The sequence below is a fragment of the Podarcis erhardii genome (assembly GCF_964252035.2).
Source record: "Podarcis erhardii genome assembly, chromosome: 4".
In the NCBI taxonomy this organism is placed as follows: domain Eukaryota; kingdom Metazoa; phylum Chordata; class Lepidosauria; order Squamata; family Lacertidae; genus Podarcis; species Podarcis erhardii.
The window spans coordinates 55687830-55709962 of NC_138508.1; the positions used below are offsets into that span (position 1 = coordinate 55687830).

At 38.5% G+C, this 22133-nt stretch overlaps 1 protein-coding gene across 1 annotated transcript in view; it reads left to right on the forward strand.

Moving 5' to 3' along the window:
- Window positions 1-20554, forward strand: part of DYRK1A (dual specificity tyrosine phosphorylation regulated kinase 1A) — a 100226-nt gene extending 79672 nt beyond the window's left edge. Inside the window, exons 3-12 of the mRNA XM_081859880.1 lie at window positions 1723-1922; window positions 9346-9438; window positions 9837-10025; window positions 10783-10930; window positions 12428-12714; window positions 13572-13718; window positions 13974-14114; window positions 15238-15544; window positions 15902-16026; window positions 17296-20554. Coding sequence (XP_081716006.1) covers window positions 1723-1922; window positions 9346-9438; window positions 9837-10025; window positions 10783-10930; window positions 12428-12714; window positions 13572-13718; window positions 13974-14114; window positions 15238-15544; window positions 15902-16026; window positions 17296-17916 — 2258 coding nt within the window. The 3' untranslated portion in view covers window positions 17917-20554. The remainder of the gene's footprint in view (window positions 1-1722; window positions 1923-9345; window positions 9439-9836; window positions 10026-10782; window positions 10931-12427; window positions 12715-13571; window positions 13719-13973; window positions 14115-15237; window positions 15545-15901; window positions 16027-17295) is intronic.
- Window positions 20555-22133: the final 1579 nt, after the last annotated feature.

Consider the following 22133-nt stretch of genomic DNA (forward strand, 5'->3'; position numbering starts at 1 on the left):
TCTAGAAGTGTTTAGACCTCATCTACACTATGATATCATTTTTCTAAATAAAACAGAAGTAGAACCATTACAAATAAGTTTTATTGTCTAAGAGTTTCAAAGTTATATTAACAATTAAGGTGCAATCCTATGTATGTCTGCTCACAAATATATATCATTGAGTTCAGGGGACTTACTCCGAGGTGAGAAAGATTTAATCTTAGTGTCTTTTTGGTACACATCATAGTAGGGCATTGAAAATTCACGACGCTTTATATAATTTTTGTATTGTCAAAACTGATAACAAAACTCCATAAAGCAGTTACTAAAAAACAGTTAAAAACTGTTAAAAGCAGTTAAAAACAGCCTATAACTATGCTATATATAAACAACCAGAAGCAAAGCCATAAAATATTGTCATAAAATAAATATATTTTTAAAGTGTTCATTAAAGGTGTCTGCCTCATCCCCTTCTTGTTTTGTGGGAAAGAATATTTAATAAATAATTTAAATCAAGTTTCCCTTTTATACTTCACACAATTCTTAAACAAACATACATATTCATTGTTTAATGAATATTTACAGCTAAATACTCTCTGAACACAGTCAGGGAGAAAGTCTCATCCTTGGAGTGGTTGTAGTTAGTATTGCACTGTTAAACTAACATTTATTTTATTTTAGGAAATTGCATATATGCTCACCACATTGGAATGCTTATTAGAAGTCAACCACATATAACAAACAAACAGTTTTTATTTCAGAGTTTTTATATATAAAAGGGCACTGGCAAAGTACACTAACTTTCAGGCAACAAGGGCTGGTAACTACTGGTAACTACAGGAGCCAGGGTGGAGGTGCAAGATACCCCAGGTCTTCCTTTCCTTGTTATGGCCCACAAGCTTTTGAACATGACCAAGGTAGGAAGGGAAAATGGGCCCCTATTGAGCCCCATGGAAACTCCCCACATGTAGACTCTGCACCGCTGGTTGGACTGGCCATATCGGTTATTGAAGAGGCTGAAGAAAGGAAATGTTGATGTAAAATCTAGTAAGCAGAAAGGTGTATCTGTAAATTATATATCTGTATCCATATAATAAGGGACGTGGGTGGCGCTGTGGGTAAAACCTCAGTGCCTAGGGCTTGCCGATCGCATGGGCGGCGGTTCGAATCCCTGCGGCGGGGTGAGCTCCCGTCCTTCGGTCCCAGCTCCTGCCCACCTAGCAGCTCAAAAGCACCCCTAAGTGCAAGTAGATAAATAAGTACCGCTTTATAGCGGGAAGGTAAACGGCGTTTCCGTGTGCTGCTCTGGTGCCGGTTCGCCGGAGCAGCTTTGTCACGCTGGCCACGTGACCCGGAAGTGTCTGCGGACAGCGCTGGCCCCCGGCCTCTTAAGTGAGATGGGCGCACAACCCTAGAGTCGGACACGACTGGCCCACACGGGCAGGGGTACCTTTACCTTTTTTATCCATATAATAAAATCAGTCAATGCACACACATGCACACAAACAAGAAAATAAATATTATACCGACATGCAGTTTCCTCAACAAGGTTCATCAACAGTTTTTAGAAATGAGAAACTTTTTGACTCACCCACATCCAGGAGTGTGTGTGTGTTTAAAAAAACCCTAAATGAAAACTGATGCATACTGAAAAATTTCTCCCCCTTTTTGTATGTTTGACATGAAGGTAAAGCTCAATGGAATTAAGAAAGCTATACTAAATTCTTGTGCTGTCCTTTCTAGGAGGAGAGACTTCAGCATGCAAACCTTCATCTGTTCGGCTTGCACCGTCATTTTCATTCCATGCTGCTGGCCTTCAGATGGCTGGACAGATGTCCCATTCGCATCAGCAGTACAGCGATCGTCGGCAGCAAAACTTAAATGACCAACAAGTTTCTGCCTTATCATATGCTGACCAGATTCAACAGCCTCTCACCAACCAGGTATGCGACATTTAGGAAATAAATATTTAAGCTGATATAGTGCTCATGCACATCAGTCTGGAGTTCCAGACCCTCCCGCTAATAGTTCACGTCACTCCCACCTGACTCCGCTTCTTCACTGCAGAGTGGGAGCTGGGCATTTGATGGTAACACATGATTCTAGTATAAAAATATGATCAGGGAAATGCCTTTTTTCATATCTCACCTCAGCCATTAACTCACTAAAAGTGTGCGTAATGTTGCTGATAGCTTAACTATTTCTGTTAATTGTCCTTGGAACTTTGTTTAGTTCTTGGTTAAGGCAAGGAGCTGGGTTAACTTTAATCATGTAATGTGATGCTGACAATAACTCATGGCTTAGACAGGTTGTAGCAAGTCATACTCCAGGAAGGATTGTGGAGTTTGGAGGGTGGAGGTATGCGAGCGGGGAAGGAAGATTCCATCTCTCTCTTGATTTCTTAACCATGGTCATGTAGCAAATACTACATTTGTACTAAACCTGAGTGGCCTTTGACAAGCCACATGTATGTGCAATAGAGAGATAATTATAATAATCTAACTTATATAGATATACCCGTAATATAGATAGGGATGGATCAAGGGGGAGAAAGATGCTAATAGTAAGCAATATATGCAGTGCTTTTTTCTGGGGGGAAGCAGGGATATGCATACCCCTAAACATTTTGTGAATCTAAGTTTGGCCTCATTGAGGGGCAGTATTTCAATATGAGTAGGAAAATTAGAGTACCCTCAAACTTTTTTTTAATAAAAAACCCCACTGAATATATGTATTGCATTCTGCATTCAGATTTACAATAATTAGATTTTTAAAATTTTACATGGGATGGAAACTCCAGTCCTGACTTTGCATTCACTGATTTTCTATGTAACTAATACCAGATTCTTCTTCCCACAATCATTAATCCACTGATTATAGTAGTAGCATGGTGTTTTTTAAAAGTGTAGTGTAGTCTCTAAAATATGTCATTATATTATTCCCGAGGAGCTACTTCATCAACTCAAGAAAAGTCTACCCCAAAATTTACCTTGCCTATTCCTTTGTGGTTCCATCTCTATTCCACAAGGTGTTCTTGCATCTCCAGTCTTCATTTGGGTACCCAAAGCCAAGTGTTTGTTAAACTAGGCTATCTATAACTGCAAATTACACTTTCTTCACCACCTATATGATACTTGAAAGTAGAAAGTAGAAGATACTTTCAACCCATTTACGGTATGGAATTAAGCAGTTTAAAATATTTGATAATTGGTGTATTCAAGCAAAGGAACCAGGAACAAAGTCCACCAACTAGTAAATTGTGCAGTCTTACAGCCTACCACTGGCCTCTACTGGTAAGAGTGCATTTAGGATGCATCCTAATTCTATGCTAGTTGACATTTTGCTGTTTAACTGTTTAAAATCAAGCCTAAAATACATAGTTCTGAAGTTACTACTTCAGAAACAAATTCTCTTCAAATGGTAATAATTTGTTAGACATCTTTGCTGCATAAGATTTCCAACATATAGTCTCAGTGGATGAGATGCAGTTATGTCTTCCCACTTGTGCAAGAGGAACTCCAATAGTGAAACAGAATTTGTACTTTCTTTCCTCCAATCCACCCATCCCTAGATCTGCTATGTGGGTTTTCCCAACCCTCTGCAGAATATTTGAGGTGTGTGGGGAGGGGTGGAAATAGAAGGGGAGACCAAGAAAACCCATTGTGCTACTAGACATTCATACAGTGTTGGATCTCACCCAGTATTTCTATCTATTATCATTTCTATATTCTTCATTCTTGAGGCCTTCACATCCTGTTCATAGTTTTCCTAGAACATTTGGCCGGCCTCTGTTGGAATGAGATTGTAGACTAGCTAAAATCTCAATCTGATTTAGTGGGGCTTTTCTTTATATTCTTTTAGTCACTTGTCTCCTGTTTTAAATCTTCATTATAAAATTCTAAATTCCTTGCCTTGGGATTTAAATTAATCTTATCCATAGCATACAGTTTACTTAAAACCCCATTGAAAGTCCTCCTAATTCAGACCAAGTGTCCATCTAGACACTTCCTGTGGCTGCAAGCACACAGGAAGGCATTAACCTTCAACTGTTTCCTTCCACCCCCCGACAGGTTGTCTCAGGAAAACAATCTCTGAAACTGGAGGTTTCTTTTGGCTGTCATGTCTAACCCATTGACAAACATGTTCTCTGTGGATCTGTTCAGTCTCATTTTAAAGCTTTCTTGGCACATGGCAATTGGTTCATACTGCTGCAGCCGTAAAAATTGCTGATCAGTTTTGTTGGTGTCCCAGAATTTTAGTTGTATTAGAAAGGGAGAAGAATTTCCATCTTGTTCTACATCATGCCCTTCCTCAATTGTTTTTTTTTTTTTCTAAGTTAAATTACTCCAAACACTTTTCTTTATCCTTCTACTCTTTAATAATTTTGTTGACCTTTTCTGCACCAAATCCAACTCAATATTATCTCTTTGTGATGGGATTGTCCAAATTACATAGTATTTCAGACTATATATTTCCACAAGGGCATTATTTTAGTTTTCTTTTTACTTTAGTCTCTTCCCTAATAACTCCCAGCAGTGAGTTTGCCTTTTATATTGTTGCTTCTCACTGAGGTGACATTTTCCTTGAGCTGCCTGCAGTGTCTGTAAGTTCTATTTCCTAGGTATTCACTACCATTTCAGGCCCCCATCATTGCATATGTGATTTTAGGATGTTTTGTTCCCAAGTGCATCCTTGCACCAAACTTAATTTGCTATTTAGAAAAGTTATTTTGGTTTGCTCTTCACTGTCTTCTTGAGCTTCTGCTATTCTGAATACAGGTGATGACCATTTCACACGGGGCTTCTGTTCCCTCCCTCCCCCCCCCCCCATGTTGGTGGAGCCCCACCCCCTTCTGAGTCAATAAGGACCTGTATGCTGGCAATCACACATCAATTGGATGCACTTAAAATGGTCACCACCTGTAATTTGAAGTCATCAAAAGTTTAGCCAACTTCTTACCCCAATTTCATGTCATTTTTGAATAAATTAAATAGAACCTATCCCCATTGCTTACCTTCCTATTGTAAAAAACTATGTTTACTTCTATGTTCTGCTCCTGTTTTTTAACCGTCACTAATTGCTAAGATTGTGCAGGAGATGTTGGTTGTGAACTTCGTCAAAAACTTTTTTGAAATCCATATGTAGAATGTCAGCTACATTCACACATTAGTTCTCTTAAATAATGTGAAACGTTTGGTGATGCACAACTTCCCTTCACAGAAAAAAATCATGATTCTTCTTCAATGTGGCTAGTTCTTCTGTATTCATTATATATTTTGGAAAGTGGGCCTGTTTGCTGTGCATTTTGACACCTCTTAAGATACCACAACCATCTTTTGCATGATGGTTCCTGAGATCAAGGACCAGGTTCTTAATTGTGTTTGGATACAATTAAACACCATTTTGAATCAATATCTTGGACTGAACCTTTCAAAACTGCACTGATTTTTTTGGCTTATTAGAATTCCTGAGCAGCACCAGGTATGAGACTATAGTGCCTAATATTCCCAACTAATACAGACTAAGTGGCCTGCAACTTCCTGGCTCCCCTCCAATACCCCCCCCTAAAAACAACAACAACAACAACACTGTTGTTACATTAAGCGGTAGTCAAACTTCCAGTACAGAAGCCAATTCTAGTGACAAATTGCAGATTTGTGTAAGGAAATCAATATACCATCTGGATCTGCTGGCCTGTTAATGTTCAGTTCATTTTCTCTGGAACTTCACCTTTCATCACTTTGATTTGTCTTCTACAGTGCTAAAAAAACCAAAAACATCACTTCAAGCATGGATATCTTCTGACCAGTATTTTTTGCTGTTAAAAATAATACACAATGAATGCATTGAACTCTTCAGTCTCCCCATCTTCTTTCAATAATCCTTTCGATCTTTGTATTATCTAGTTGTCCAACATCCACTAGATCATCAATCACAGTTCTGTCAGCATTGTTGCTTTTTGTTTTTAACGGAGTTGCACTCCTCTTATATTCCAGTCCTATGTGGATGCTGCAAATATGATTACAACTGAAAAGCTTGTAGGATGATTCTTCAGGAGTCATTTGGTTTTAAGGTGTCTTAGTGAGCTAGACTATGAAAATTTCTCCCTTTTTCATTTCTTGTTGGAAAACTGTGTTATCACTCACAAGGAATATGTTAAAACCATTTGACAACTTGTTTTACAGACTTTAGGCTCCATCTGCTGGCCAGAGAAAATTGTAACACAGATCAGGTTCACAGCTACTGCTAGCAATTATATTTATTTTGCTGTTATAGGGGATTTAAAATCTTGGGAAGATTCACTTAAAATAACAAAATCTCTCAACCCAATATCCCTTGTTTCTGCCACAACCTTTGCCTCTAATTTTACTCAATCAAATTAAGTTTTCACTTTCCCGCCAGAAGGTTTTTACTTTCCTGTTTGCCTGTGTTCTATGTCCAAAACTTTATTTCCACTTCTTTTATCCTAAGTAGCTTTAACACTTGTGAATATCCCATAGCATCACAACAGCTCAATAAGTGGCTGGGATACAGGAAAAGGTGGACAGCAACCAGTTTTTTTTCCATTTATCTATCTGCCTTTCTGCCTATCTCACGTCAGTTTATATTGGCATCTATAAATATAGAACTATTAAAATGTGAGCTGGAAAAAAATGAACCTCTGAAATTCCAAAGCATTTTGAATTCAGTATATTAAAAAATCTTGCATTAATGCAAGGTATGTGGACAGGTGCATATGTCTGATATATTTGGGACGAGGGATAACATGAGCAATAGCCTGAGCAGATGACAACTGCTATTTTGTATTCTGTTTGTGAATACATCTTTTTGTACATCTTTTTGGAATGGCTCAACACTCCTTCAGATACCTGGTTAATCCATGTTCACAAACCTTCAAAGGAAAAAACAAACCCAAGCTGCCTAAACATACTTTGAATTTTTAAAAAATACCAGAATACAGAAATACATATGCTCTGTAATATGACTTCACAAAGTCTCTTTAAGTTTCAAGTAAAATAGTTAAATTCAGTTGTTAAACTCAGACTAGAAAATCCAGTGAAAAGTCAGTAAGAGGACCCAAGCAATATTTTACCTTTTTTGGGTAAGGTAATAGTGTAGTGGGTAGTTATTAACATCCAAGCCAGGTCCTCAATGAAGTTAGATAGGCATAACTAAAATAGAAGCTTGGGAAGTAATACAATGTAGTTCTTGATAACCTGAGTAGCCAATGATCATTAGAGAGGAAAAAACCGGATCGACCTCATGTTGAAGTCTGTCAGTCTGTCTAGTAAAGAAAGAGTTATATGTTTGCTGCAAGATCCAAAATGTGATGTGCTTAATTGGTTAAGAAGTATATTGGAGAATTTTTTAAATAATAATAATAATAATAATAATAATTATTATTATTATTATTATTATTATTATTATTATTATTATTATTATTGTATTGTTTCAACGCAACATTTCTGAACATTAAATGTTTGAATGCACCCGCCCCCACCCTATCATCACAACATTGCACAAAGAAAAACCGCAGGGACAAAAATGTCAGGAAAATCGAACCTTATTCTCTTAGTGCAGAGGTCTACAACCTTTTGGAGCCCACGGCTCCCTTGACCAACTACATTTTTTCTGTGGCACCCCTGTGAGGCTCAGGAGCCCAGTTATGCCACCGCTAGCTTTCAGAGCTGGCAGCTTCTCACACTTTTTCGAACACCCTCCCTTGTGGAGGGTTCCCTCAGGCTCCTCTCTCCTTGGGACTGGGCAGTCACTGCTGTCACCCCTAGTCTCTGAGCTGTGCTCCCTGCCCAAAGAGAGGTGCTTTGTCATACTGCCCTATAGGGGTCTCGGAAGAGGATTCCCCCAGCCTTAGTGGCCCAACGGAGACTGGCCAAAGGTAAACGTGAGGCCAGTACCTTACCTTGGGAGGTAGCAGTGGCAGCACTGGGCGTTGCCGGGCCAGCATGGCGAAAAGACTTCTCGGCTCCTAGGCAGGCCTCACACACAGCAAGCATAGGAAAGGCCAGTGTAGTGCCTGCCTGCCTGCCTGCCCGGCCTCCCACTTGTCTGTCCATTACCAACAGCAAGGGCTGGCATACTGGCTGGGCTCCACCACCTACTTGCTTGCTTACTCTGAGGCAGCTCCTGGCAACCAGCACCCCCTAGCCAGCCCCAGAGGCAGCATTTGCCTAAGGAGCTGTAGTCAGGGCTGCTGCAACAAACAGCTGTGCAAGCCTTTGGGAGGCAGAGACATGAGAAGGGATCAGAAAAGGGAGGACAGAAAGAGGGACAGGGGCCAGTGTTGCCTGTGGCACCCCTGACCATCATTCAAGGTACCCCAGGGGGCCATGGCACACTGGTTGAAAACCACTATCTTAATGTCTTAATGTCAGATTTTTAAGATGTTTGTTTAAATTGTTGGGTGGTCGGAGTATTCAGAATGCCTTCTCCCATCTGAAGTGGTGCAACCCAGGAAATGGTTTACCTTTGGATCTCCTGAATGGATAAACTGGCTAATATTTTCAGGACATCTTAGTTGTGTGTGCTACACAGCCTTTAATAAAGAACAAACCCTGTCTTCTAATTTAAGTAACATGTGAAAAACAAAACATACTGGCCAAGGTTTAGCCTTTTCCAAACCTTTGCATGCTCCTCTCTCCTTTTTGAAACAGTTTCAACATGACAATTTCAAAAACCACAATTTGAAGTTGGATTGATAGTGTTGCCCACAGCTTACAAAACCAGACAACACAACAAACCACTGTTCTCAGAAAGTAAAAGGCAAAGCTCCCAAACTCGTCCTCCCAGTCATGCAGCTGATGGGAGAATGTCAAACCAAAGGACCGCTGTGGCTATACCTTGTACTGAAACGTGGTTTAGTAGTGTGGTGTGTGATTGCAGCCACTATTAATATAGCCTTTAAAACCCCTTCAAATCCTATTGGGAGTGATTCAGCTATCTAATTGTGGTGATTTCATCTTTGAAGGAAATGTGATACTAGTATTTACACTGTAATAGTGTACAAATTTTGGATTTTTTTAAAAGCTACAGTCGTACCTCAGGTTACGAACTTAATTCTTTCCGGAGGTCTGTTCTTAACTCGAAACTGTTCTTAACCTGAGGTGAGCTTTCGCTATTGGGGCCTCCTGCCACTGCGCGATTTCCGTTCTCATCCTGGGGCAAAGTTCTTAACCCGAGGTACTACTTCCAGGTTAGCGGAGTTTGTAACCCGAAGCGTTTGTAACCCAAGGTACCACTGTACTCTTTTGAGGAGGCTAGAATAAGGTAATCCATTCATTCATTTTAGATACTGTGTTAGTCTATTCCAATTTGCTTAAGGTAATATTTGATATTGCCATTTTACAGAGGCGGATGCCCCAAACCTTCCGTGATCCAGCAACTGCTCCTCTGAGAAAACTATCTGTGGATTTGATCAAAACTTACAAACATATTAATGAGGTAAATTTTCATAATTCACCCAGCTTCCTTTTATTTACACACAAATGGTTTTGTTTATTATAAGTAGCATCTTAACAGGTTTTGTGTTTTCTGTACATGATCCATTTCCTGATACTAAGATGCTAATTGAGTTGTATAGTCTTACTCTAATAAGGTGGTGGGTTCCTGTTGGCATTAAAGATTACCAGCAAAAGGTAATTTTTTCTTTTCAGTAGTCATTTTGGTGGCCTTGTTTTGCTTTCAGAGTGATTGGCATGGGGCCACTAGAAGGCATAAGTTGTACTTCATTAATACAATTTCCCTGAATTGAGTTTTTTTTTGGGAAAATACGGTAGTGTTTTAAAACAACAAAACATTGTCTGGTGATTGGTTCCTGTAATTATGTTTTGTAACTTCAGGTTTACTATGCAAAAAAGAAACGGCGACACCAACAGGGCCAAGGTGATGATTCGAGTCACAAAAAGGAGCGAAAGGTTTACAACGATGGGTATGATGATGATAACTATGACTACATTGTGAAAAATGGGGAAAAGTGGATGGATCGCTATGAAATTGACTCTTTAATAGGCAAAGGTTCATTTGGACAGGTAAGCAACCTAAGTACCTCATTGTTTGGATATGGCAAGTTGTAGCCACTGTGTGTACAAGCTGCTTCACCATTTATATATAATCCGGGCTACCAATGGGAAAAATATGGGTAGGATTCAGCACTGCACTTTGATGAATGCTCTGTCTGCACAAGCATTTATGCTTCCCAGATGGAATGATCCCATCTCTCCTTTCCCTGCATGACGGGGAAAAGCTCTGTTGTGCAAGCAGAAGTTCTTGCACATGGCTTACACCAGTGGGGGTCATTAGGTGAATCCTACCCATTATTAGTTTTATCAGGTTGACTCAGCATTTGATAGGCCCTGTCCAAAGTAAAGCTATGAGGGATCATTGGTTCTTTGTTCAAACTGCATCTTTGAGAGATTCTATTGCTTTGAATAAATATTTTATATAGATAATGATTTTTGTGTTAGAGATCTTAATATATATATATATATATATATATATATATATATATATATATATATGCAGGTTTTGGTGTCCTCGGGTGTCTTCCCGTGTAAAAGTTGGGGTGTCTAGGCGACGTTTCGACGAGGTCTCACTCGTCATCTTCAGGCTGGTGCTTTCGGCTTCTTGATGACGAGTGAGACCTCGTCGAAACGTCGCCTAGACACCCCAACTTTTACACGGGAAGACACCCGAGGACACCAAAACCTGCATTCCTGTACCCGTGAAAATCTACGAAAGCAAATATATATATATATATGTGAGATGATATGTATTTTTATTTTACAGGTTGTAAAGGCATATGACCGTGTGGAACAAGAGTTTGTGGCTATTAAAATTATAAAGAACAAAAAGGCTTTCCTAAATCAAGCCCAGATTGAAGTGCGACTTCTTGAGCTTATGAACAAACATGACACGGAAATGAAATATTATATAGGTATTATTTGAGAACTTTATATCTGCATCTTTATCACAATGATGAAGCATTTTCTTTTCTTTTCTTTTTTTAAAGTAGTTCAGTCAAATTTTTCAATAGGAAGAAATCAGTTCATCTTTGCCAATATGCACTTTGTACCTAATGTTTGGGAAACAAACTATATGAAGATCTCTTACTTAATCTTTCTTGTAATTTCTTGGTCTCTTGCTTCCTTCCCTCTTTATCATTGTCCAGATGTGTGGTTTCCTCACTTGGAAGGCCAATCTATAACATCCTTAAGGCCCTGTTGTGGTACCCTCCAGATGTTTTGGACTACTGACTGACACCTATCCCCATCAACACAGTCCAAAACATGTGGAGGGCATTAGGATGGGGATGGTTGATCTATAAGTTCTGAATAGTTCTAATTACCTATAGTAAGAGAAATTCATTCAAAGATGCACATTTCAGATGACTGCAGTTGTCTTGTTCAGAGCATCACCTCAATTAATTGCAAACAGATTGCAAAAGGTATCCAAAGTTGTTGCCAAATCGTTCCTCATTATTACTCCAAGTGTGGAACTTTTGACAGCTATATAATCTGTAGCTATTTAAACAACTGTCCATATGTGTTGATTGCTCATTTTAGTAATTATATTTTGGCAGCAGCTTGATATTAGTAGCCAAAGCTTGACTTTGCCCAAATTCAGACACATTTACATTGCTACTTTGCTAACTCAGCTGGCTGGCAATTAAAACTCCTCACTAGTCAAATCCAAAAGGGACAATGTTGCTTGTGTATCTGGAAACAATTTCAAATCACTTTTTGCATAGAGCTTTCTCAGCAACTTACGTCCTAAATGACCACCTCAGTTCTGTAGACCAGTTGCTAATGGTGGCTCAGTAAACACAATATTTATGAGTGAGCTGTTGGGTCAATCCACCTACTTTCCAGTAGTAAAATTTGGGTTTTTAGGGTAGAACTAATGGTCTGGGGAACTTCCAGTAGGTTTATTCTTTTTTAAAAAAAAACCAAGAAGAAACCACCCTCTTTCCAGTGTATTTGTTGAACATGTCAGTTACTGATCCCACCCTCCCCAAATAATCACCTCCTGTCTTCACTTAAAACAAGTAATATCTGCTTATACCTCCTTGTGAAAAGTGGGTTTCTAACACTTTCCTTAGATCACATTGATGCAAGTAGTTTTAATTTATCAGCAGGTGTGAAGCATGATCCTTTGGCCAAATTGGTAAATCTTCCATAACAGGGAAACGTAAAACAGGTTGGGGCAGATGTTTGTGGACACTTTAGGAAATTTTGTGCTCTGTTGACTTGTCATCAATACTGGATCATTGAATAATATGTATCTATCTCGACATACATGATGTAGGATGCTCAAATAAAGCTTTAAAGCATGAAAAATTATGGAAATAAATTACCTTAGCAACTGACAATTTTGTATTTATGATTTTCACTTATAAGAATACATTTGTAATTACGTTGTTTTCTTCTTTTAGTGCATTTGAAGCGTCATTTTATGTTCCGAAACCATCTTTGTCTAGTTTTTGAAATGCTCTCCTACAATCTTTATGACCTGTTGCGGAATACGAACTTCAGAGGGGTTTCACTGAACTTGACACGAAAGTTTGCACAACAGATGTGCACTGCACTGCTTTTTCTTGCAACTCCTGAACTTAGCATCATTCACTGTGACCTAAAACCCGAGAATATCTTGCTCTGTAACCCCAAACGAAGCGCTATCAAGATAGTTGATTTTGGCAGTTCTTGCCAACTTGGGCAGAGGGTGAGTATTTATAAAGTGTGTTAACATTTGAAGCAGGGCAGCTTGAAAATCAGTATAAATTTCAGGATATTTCAATAAATCTGTTTTGTTTATAAAAATCTGTATAAACAAAACAGATTTTAGATCCATAATTTGTATGTGGAAAGGATTAAAATAAGTTCTTCAGTAGATAAAAAAGGAGTGCCAGAACTTCTGCATTCCCCCCCCCAAGCAAATCCTAAGAATTTAAAATGATTCACTGCTTTTATCATGACCAGTATGTAAATACTTTGCTTTTCTAAAAAGATTAGTTAATGTGTTAACATGGCATTCAATAAATCTTGAATGTGTGGTACACATGTCAAAGTACTTCCATTTTTTGCAGGGAAGAAAGGGAAGCTGCAGCAGTTTAATATATGGAGCATTTGGTTTTTGAAAAGTTGATCAGAACTATCTTTTCTAAAGTTAAAACAAAACAAATTCCTTCCAGTAGCACCTTAAAGACCAACTAAGTCAGTTCTTGGTATGAGCTTTCGTGTGCATGCACACTTCTTCAGATACACTGAAGAAAGTTGTAATTTCTAAAGTTGTAATTTTAACATAAAATAGGATTTTCAGTTTTTGAGTGTAATAGCAAAATGATCTTACAATGTTTACTAAAACAAAATATTTTGTAACATTTATTCTTAATACCTATCACATTGGTCACCTTGAGATTTCTCTGTAGTTTTTAAATAACTGCCAAGCTTTCTTGCAAATAGTTTTTATTGTTTCCCCGTATCTTGTACTTCAGATAACAATGCTTGGCTGTAAATGATTTAATACCTAAACTAAGAATAGACTTAAACTTATCTAATAACATTGTTTTTACAATACAGATATACCAGTATATCCAGAGTCGCTTTTATCGATCACCAGAGGTGCTATTGGGAATGCCTTATGATCTTGCAATTGACATGTGGTCCCTTGGTTGTATCTTAGTAGAAATGCACACTGGAGAACCCCTCTTCAGTGGTGCAAATGAGGTATGTAATTCCAAAAAGGTGGGGATAATCTTATGGAACTTTTTACTGTTGTGTAAAGCAAAGGCTTAATGTTATCTGGAACAGACAGTATAAATGATTGTGTGAACTAATCCTTATTTGGTGTCTTGGAATGCAGTCTAGAATGCAGGGTTTAAGCTAACTTCCACATGCACTGATGTTGCATGGTGTTGTTTAGTATTTTACCTTCATAGATTTCCCCCCTTTCCTAACTGGTTTCTTTTGCTTCCTAAACAGGTGGATCAGATGAATAAAATAGTGGAAGTTTTAGGTATTGCACCCGCTCACATTCTTGACCAAGCACCAAAAGCAAGAAAGTTCTTTGAGAAGTTGCCAGATGGAACTTGGAACTTAAAGAAGACCAAAGATGGAAAAAGGGTAAGTTGCTAATTTGAATCTCAGTCTTATACTAATTTGTTTATAGCTCCCATTGATTTAAAGATAACTATTTCTAAGGAAGAGACCATGGAAATTTGTCTTACCATATATTTCTGTTCATGGACCAAGATGGTGGACATTCCTCTGATGGGGTGATGCCTTCTTCTGGAGACGGCAGGCAGGTCCTAAACAGCCTTCTAACTCCTCCCCACCCACCAGACCAACTGGCTAAGATTGTGAGGGAAATGCCAAAGGGGAAAAACTGGAGGAAATCTCACAACACTCAGGAGAAAAACTTCCCCAAAACTCACACCATTCAGGAATAAAAAAAGCTGAATGGAAGGGAAAGAAACACAAACATGCTATAGGGCCACACACTCAAATTTGAGGCTCAACTTTATAGAATAAAAATGCCAGGACAAGAAACCTGGAGAGAGCAAGTCCGACCCAACTACCACCAACTGTAAGCAGGGTCATTGTGGTGAGTGGGATGTCTGCTGGAGAAGCAGACGACTATTCAGGACCGTGCTTGTAAACACCAGTGGGAAACTATCCCTATCAGAAGAATGTCCTCCATCCTGATCCAGGAAATTTGGCTTTTGATATTGGTCTGCTACCAATTCTCAGCCATAGTTTCTTTCAGTTATCTTTGTTCAACAAACCACAAGTCATCTCATTAGTAAGGAAACAAGTCAGCAGCTTAGTGTGCTTTCCAGCTGGTTTTGCCTCATGCCTTTGGAGCCTGCCAAACATCTGGGGTGAGGTGGCTAAACAACCAGTGGTTAAGCAATATGGTAGGGTTCAGAAGTAACACACAATCATAGTTAAAACAAACAATTGTTTGTAAGCTAATAACAAACCATGACTTTACATTGTGGCTGGTGGCCAGAAGACAAACCAGGGTTGGGTTCAGAAGTTCAAACAAATCACACCAGCTAAACAAACCACGGTATAGCATTCTGTGTAAATCACACTATTATATCATAAAATATGTTGTGCTTATATTCATTTTACAAAGAGACTTTTAAGTTCAATGAAAGTAAAATTAAAGTACTTAATATTAGAATATTATCAACAATATTTTGAGAACTGATAGCTTGAGGAATTTCTAATTTCTTAACAGGAGTATAAACCACCTGGAACCCGTAAACTTCACAATATACTTGGAGTTGAAACAGGAGGCCCAGGGGGACGTCGTGCTGGGGAATCGGGTCATACTGTGGCTGACTACTTGAAGTTCAAAGACCTCATCTTAAGGATGCTTGACTATGATCCGAAAACTCGAATTCAACCTTATTATGCCCTGCAGCACAGTTTCTTTAAGAAAACAGCAGATGAAGGTACAAACACAAGCAACAGTGTGTCAACAAGTCCAGCTATGGAGCAGTCACAGTCTTCAGGAACCACTTCTAGCACATCTTCAAGCTCAGGTACATTCTGATTATCACATTTGGGGGGGGGGGAGCTAAAAATATCCAATGTTAATCATGCTCACTATAGACCCACTGAAATAAATTGACTTAAGTAACTTAGTTAGATACCACCCTAAGCTTTTGTCAGAATATTTGCTGTCTGAATAAAATGGCATTATTTTCTCTAATCTTAAACCTCCCAAAAGATTTTAGACATTGCTTTAGTTTCCTTTGAATGGCAACAGCAAACTCTTAGCAGACTGTATATCAGAAACTCATTTTTAGATGGAGCCTTGTTTTCTTGACTCATTATGGACGTCTTGATTATCATGTTAATAGCCTTTTCCATACATTGGTTCTGCTTAAATTTAAAAGGTGGCTCTTCTGGGACAAGCAACAGTGGAAGGGCACGGTCAGATCCTACACATCAGCATCGACATAGTGGTGGACACTTCACTGCTGCTGTACAAGCTATGGATTGTGAAACACATAGTCCACAGGTAAGACTCTTGAAAGGAAGTCTCTCTTTCAGACTCTTCTGATTTCAAAGAATTGAACTGACCAAATGGTCATTTCAGGCACATAACAGTTTATTGGGCTATACCTCAGGCTGGTCTGTTCTCTCCTACCTCTTTTCTTGTTCTGAATTCCTTTGCATCTTCTGGTAGGTTAGGCTCTGAAAAATAGTGACATACCCTTGCCACTTTGAGTGTAATTCAGCTAATGAATCCCATCAGCAGAAGCCCCATGCAAGGACCCATACACTCTGAAATTGTTTCTGGCAGGTGGAGTTGGGGGGGGGGGCTTAGGAGGAACTCCCAGAACAGTGCTTGTTCTGTCTGGCAAGTTAAAATGTTTGCCCTGACAGAATGACTGCCTTAGCGCACATTGAATTCCTCTCTCTATGAGCTAGTGGCAGTATGGAGATTTAAATGAGGTCCTCTTACATTCAAATCCAGTTCAATTTATATGTTATCATACTAATAAATTGCATCTCTTTTCTAATCCTTAATTTGGCAACATTATTCCTGAAGTGAGCTATCCAGATTATTGCACAGTAAACTTCCACATGAGGCTTTGCAAATGTCAAATCAGTTATCAAGGTCTTAGATTAGTATTTGCTTAATATACAGCAATGACCTTGTTCATATCTGCAGCTTGTTTCATTATCTATGTACTTTGACACCTAAATTATTGCCAGGATAAATAATAATTCCTTCTAGGTCAATAACTTGTTAAACTACTGCCATTTAAGCCACCCTGTGACACCTAGGAATATGTGAATGTTCATTGTATGCATTTTAAAATGCAGATCTGCTAGTCTGAACTAGAACTTGAGTGTATTGCAGAACAAGGAAACTAGTGATCAGTGCAACAAAGTGTATCACTTCTAATTTTTTACTCTGTGATCTGTAATTTTACTGCCCCTTTTGTGTTTGAATGTATGGTATACAAATGCCAAACTTGTTTAGATACCTGTTTGGAAGTATGGTCTGTGTATATTAATGTATTTGTTTAATTTAGCATTGATGCAATAGTTTTATTATTAACGCCAGCTGACATTGTTTCCCTCCTGTTATGATTGCAACAATGTTTCAATTTTGAATGTTCATACTAAAGTTTGCTTTTATATTTTTTCTTTGAAAAAAAAAACAAGCAAGATATCAAATAAGGGTCAACATGTTATGTTTAAAAAGTAGTTTTTTATATTTAGCTTGAAGGGTATGGCATAAAATAGAAGGATTTAATTTATTTATTTTTAATAACAGGTTCGTCAGCAGTTTCCTCCTCCTCTGGGTTGGACAGGCACTGAAGCTCCTACACAAGTCACTGTTGAAACCCATCCAGTTCAAGAAACCTCCTTCCACGTAACCCCTCAGCAACAGAATGCATTACACCATCACCATGGAAACACCTCCCACCATCACCACCATCACCACCACCACCACCACCATGGACAGCAGGCCTTGGGTAGCCGGACCAGGCCAAGGGTCTACAATTCTCCAACAAACAGCTCCTCTACCCAGGATTCTATGGAGGTGGTTCATACTCACCACTCCATGACATCCCTGTCTTCCTCAACTACTTCTTCCTCCACATCTTCCTCCTCAACTGGTAATCAAGGCAATCAAGCCTATCAGAACCGCCCAGTGGCTGCTAATTCATTGGACTTTGGACAAAATGGAGCTATGGACGTCAATTTAACAGTCTACTCTAATCCACGCCAAGAAACTGGCATAGCAGGACATCCAACATACCAATTTTCTGCTAATACAGGTCCTGCTCATTACATGACTGAAGGACACCTTGCAATGAGGCAGGGAATTGATAGAGAAGAGTCTCCCATGACAGGAGTTTGTGTTCAGCAAAGTCCTGTGGCTAGCTCGTGACTAAACTGAAACAAATTTGTTTCTTGTGTGTTTTTATAGAAGTGGTGTTTTTCCAAAAAAAGTGCAAAGCTGCTTGAATCAGAAGGAGATAGACTAACTGAACCGCTACAGAAGGGCAAAGCTGATTATTTTTTTAAACTTGAACAGATTGCAAAGGGACAGTAAAGTTTTTAGAGCCATGATACGTATCCTAGATAGCTTTGAGGTGATGTCTCACCTTGCTGCCCCTATTTTAATTACCAGAACCAAGTCATAGATTCCTTCCCCCCACCCATTCAACAGGAGTAAAAGTTCAAATGTTGGTCTTAGTTGCAAACAGCTTTTTAAAGGCACTGCCCAGGATCATATAAATGGGCTTTTGGGGAGTGTTTTTTTTTAAAATAAAAAATAAAAAAAATAGAGAGGGTGGGAGAGAGTCATATGAATTTTAATTTCCTGAACACACATGAGCACGAAAAGGCAGTACTGTGAGGAAGAGGGACCTACAGATTACAAAATATAGTCTTCAGCTGTTAAAAAAAAAGGGACGGTTGTAATGGTGTTCATGAGGCACATTGAGCATGCTAAGTGGCGGTGATCAGGATTCTCCTTATCTGAACCTACTGAGAATCAAAGCAGCAATTATAATGGGATTCTGTGTGTCTCATATTTTGAGACCACAATCAGCTAGTATTGAAATATGGCTGGTCTTGTAACTAAGGTGCACTGAGAAGCAATCAACAGGTTGGTCTTGGCCAGTCCAGGGGGAAGTCTAAGTGGTGGTCTTTGGGATAACCTTTGGCCTTATGGATTTGGACTCTTAAGTTAGAGGAGCCTACCATTTCAGATGCAATCACTTTTGGACATGCTTTTGCAGACAGTCCTTAATGCTGAAAACACAGAATGGGTAATTCAAGAGGCCTTTCTTTTAAAATAGACTTTTGTGACCCACTTATTGTAAGGTATTGCAAGGTCACTTTGCGTGTGTCATAAAGTTGACTTCCTTATTGGTTGAAGGTCACAGGAGTAGTGGTTTGCTTTTGATGGAAATAGCTACAACTGTGTCCCTCCCTGCTTTTTACTTTTTTTGTTTTGTTTTGCTTTTTCTGGGCACGTGGTTTCTCCACCATTACTTCTGCACAAAGATGTCTTCTGTTCATCTTGAACATTTTTAAAAATGCAGAATTTTATGTGACTGCTTTTTTGCCTCACAATTATGCTGTGAATTTTACAAAAAATTATTTTCTTTTTTGATAATTTATTGTACCAAAGCTGTTTTTATAGCACATAGATGTCTGTAACCAATAATGTAGCAGTTCTGCACTTTGACACAAGGTGTAACTAGACCATTTTTAAATGTCAGTTGAAAATTATGGCTGTACTATTGCTTAAACAAAACTGGAACTGTTGTTGAATTCATAGCCAATACATTTACAGCAAACTGTGTACTGAACATGATAGATTTGACATCTAATTCAAGACTATAACAACATCTGTTACATTATAAGTGTGTTCAGGCTTCTGAAAGTAAAAGGGACACTAGATCCAGAAGCTATGAAACCAGCAGTTGATTCTTGTATTCCTTATTAGCATAAATGTAAACTTGAAGGCAAGACCTTGATTGCATGAACAGGTCCAAAACATTAGTATGAGTAAAGCAAAAAGCTCGTGAGACCTGAGGTTAGCAGGCTGTACTTAACAGGTGCCTAATTTTTGGGTTCTGCTGCCTTAATATAACACAGTCAGCTTGGCAGTTGCTAAATTTGTGGACCCACATAAAATATTAAAATTATGGATAAAAACACAGTGAATAAAATTGAGGGATTGGGGTAATTAAGTGATTATCTTTCCTTAACACTGTTTGCCCTTTATGTGTTAACAAAAGCAGTAATCTACCTCTGCCAGTAAACTAGTTTTAAAAAGGTCATTCAGCAGAAAACCATGTACTTCATACTGGTCAGTTTCACATGACCAACTAGGTCAGGTCTTCTGAACAAAAGGTGTTTTTTTAAAAACTAGAAAACTAAAAAAACAAAAACAAAAACCAGTCCTCACAATGGCAGCAGAGAGGCTGAATACAGTGCAAGTGTGAAAGAATGCTTTGGGAATTAAACCATTTTTGTAAATCAATTTTTTTATCAAGGGATCCATATTTCTTTTGTATTGAAATGTCAAGCATGTGAGTTAAAGTATTTTTGAACTTTTGTAGTTCAAAGATGTTTGGTGAGTGAAAGGCTGTCACCTTAGAAATGGAACACTGAGCTTAGCAATGCAAAAAGGAATCCAGTACTTACTGCTGTCCAGGAATATAAGGGTATCAAATATGGGTAACTATTTTTTTTCTGTGCTGGTTGCCACACCTTAGCAAGCACCAAAAACTAATACTGTTTTTAAACCTACATAATCAAAAATCATAAACTCCAATGCTTCTGCATACTGTGTTATGTTACAGTCCAGTTTTGTGTGCTTTACTACACAGTTTGGTTACAGGACTTCTGTGCATTGTAAACATAAACAGCATGGAAAAGGTTAAATACCTGTGTTCAGATTGTAAGATCTAGTCCGGACTTGCTGTGTATATTGTAACGTTAAATGAAAAGACAAGCCCTTTGTATTATAGTCATGCAGTCTTATGTATGATAAACAGTTGAATAATTTGTCCTCAGACTCTTTACTGTGCTTTAAAAAATAATTTAAGAAAAAAAAATGTAAACATAGTAAAATCTTCCTATGCAATTAACCTACTTTAAGGCCTGGTCTGCTAGGTATGATTATAATCAACATGTCATCATAGATACATTTGACACAGAATTTTAAGGATTATAGAATTAAAAGTTGGAGGCAGAATACATTATTTTGAGTTTTTAATTGAAATAGCAAGGTACTAATGAAATGCTCACACCTTCATATTGAAAGGCAGTATTATTTTTAGTTTGCAAATTGTATACAGTTTTGCATCCACTGTTTCCTTTTGTCTAACTTAGTTCATAAAGCAGGTTATATATGTACTCAGTACTCCAGATCTGAAGCTGGGGCTAGACTAGTCTAAGGGCACAATCCATCGCCATGAAGGTTCAGCCTCCTTGGAGGAATTGGCAAAGGGCTTGATGGAGCTCTGTGAACCCTCAAGCTTGTACTCTCATGCTAGTGCCATTACCAAGAATTAGGAGACACATGCAAGATGGGGATACAGGTAGAGACTGTATGAATCTTATTCCCATAGTGGCATGTGTGTTTGCCTTGGAGAGTTCACTCAAACAAGCTGTACTGAGAGTGTTGCTGGTCCTTCCATGCAGCTATGCCTGTATTAGGGCTAGATTGTGTTAGAAGGACAGGTTTTGATCTTGGTAGCTGAGTAGATTCTAGCATGCAGAAGGCATGGCACAGCCCTTGAATGAGTTGCAGAAAGGGCAGAGGCGGTAAGGATTGGGGGAAGGACTGTCCATATCCAGTCATCTTTCGCAGCAGTGCAACTCCCCATACCTGCAGCTGAACTCTCATTGCCTTTTTATTCAGTTTGGTTTACAATAGGAAGTTCCAGGTTTCATTTATATCGCCACAATTACTGCTGTTTTTTTGCTTCAAGCAAAGTCAGCTGATGCATTTTCTTCCAGCACTGGCTCTGTATTGTGCTTTTGTGCCTTATACCTTTGAGCCATCTTTGTCTTCTTTTCTTTTCCAGTTCTTCATGCAATTGTCCTTTTCTAACTCCACCCTTTTTGAAATATTCCCAGAATTTTTTTTACTTCCTTTCCAGCCTGGCCTCTCTTTGGTTTGGGCATTAATTCCATCTCAAAATTGCTATAGTATTGCATTATCACATGCCCCAGATAGAGCATGTGGCCCTATTCAATAATTTGTGTATAATGTATAGCTTCTTCAAGAGTTTTGATCATTTGCTTGTCATTGCACCATTTCTTGATCATCTAGTGTTAGTAAAGCTAGTTTGCTTTATTTATGCTATGCACAATGAGTAGCAACTGGAAATGCAACTAAAAATTAGTGATCAGATGAATTACAATTGGAAATGTAACTAGAAACTAGTAATCAGAGAAGTCCACATATATTGTTTCTTATTTTTAGCATTTTCCCATTGACAGCCCAGCAGGTATTATCAATGCATTTGCCATGAAGACCAAAGTAAAAAAAGGACAGATGCTTCTCCCCTAAAATTGTATCTCTTGACCAGTTATCCTAGTAAAATAACAAAAGAATAAAATGGAACAGTTGCAAAGTGA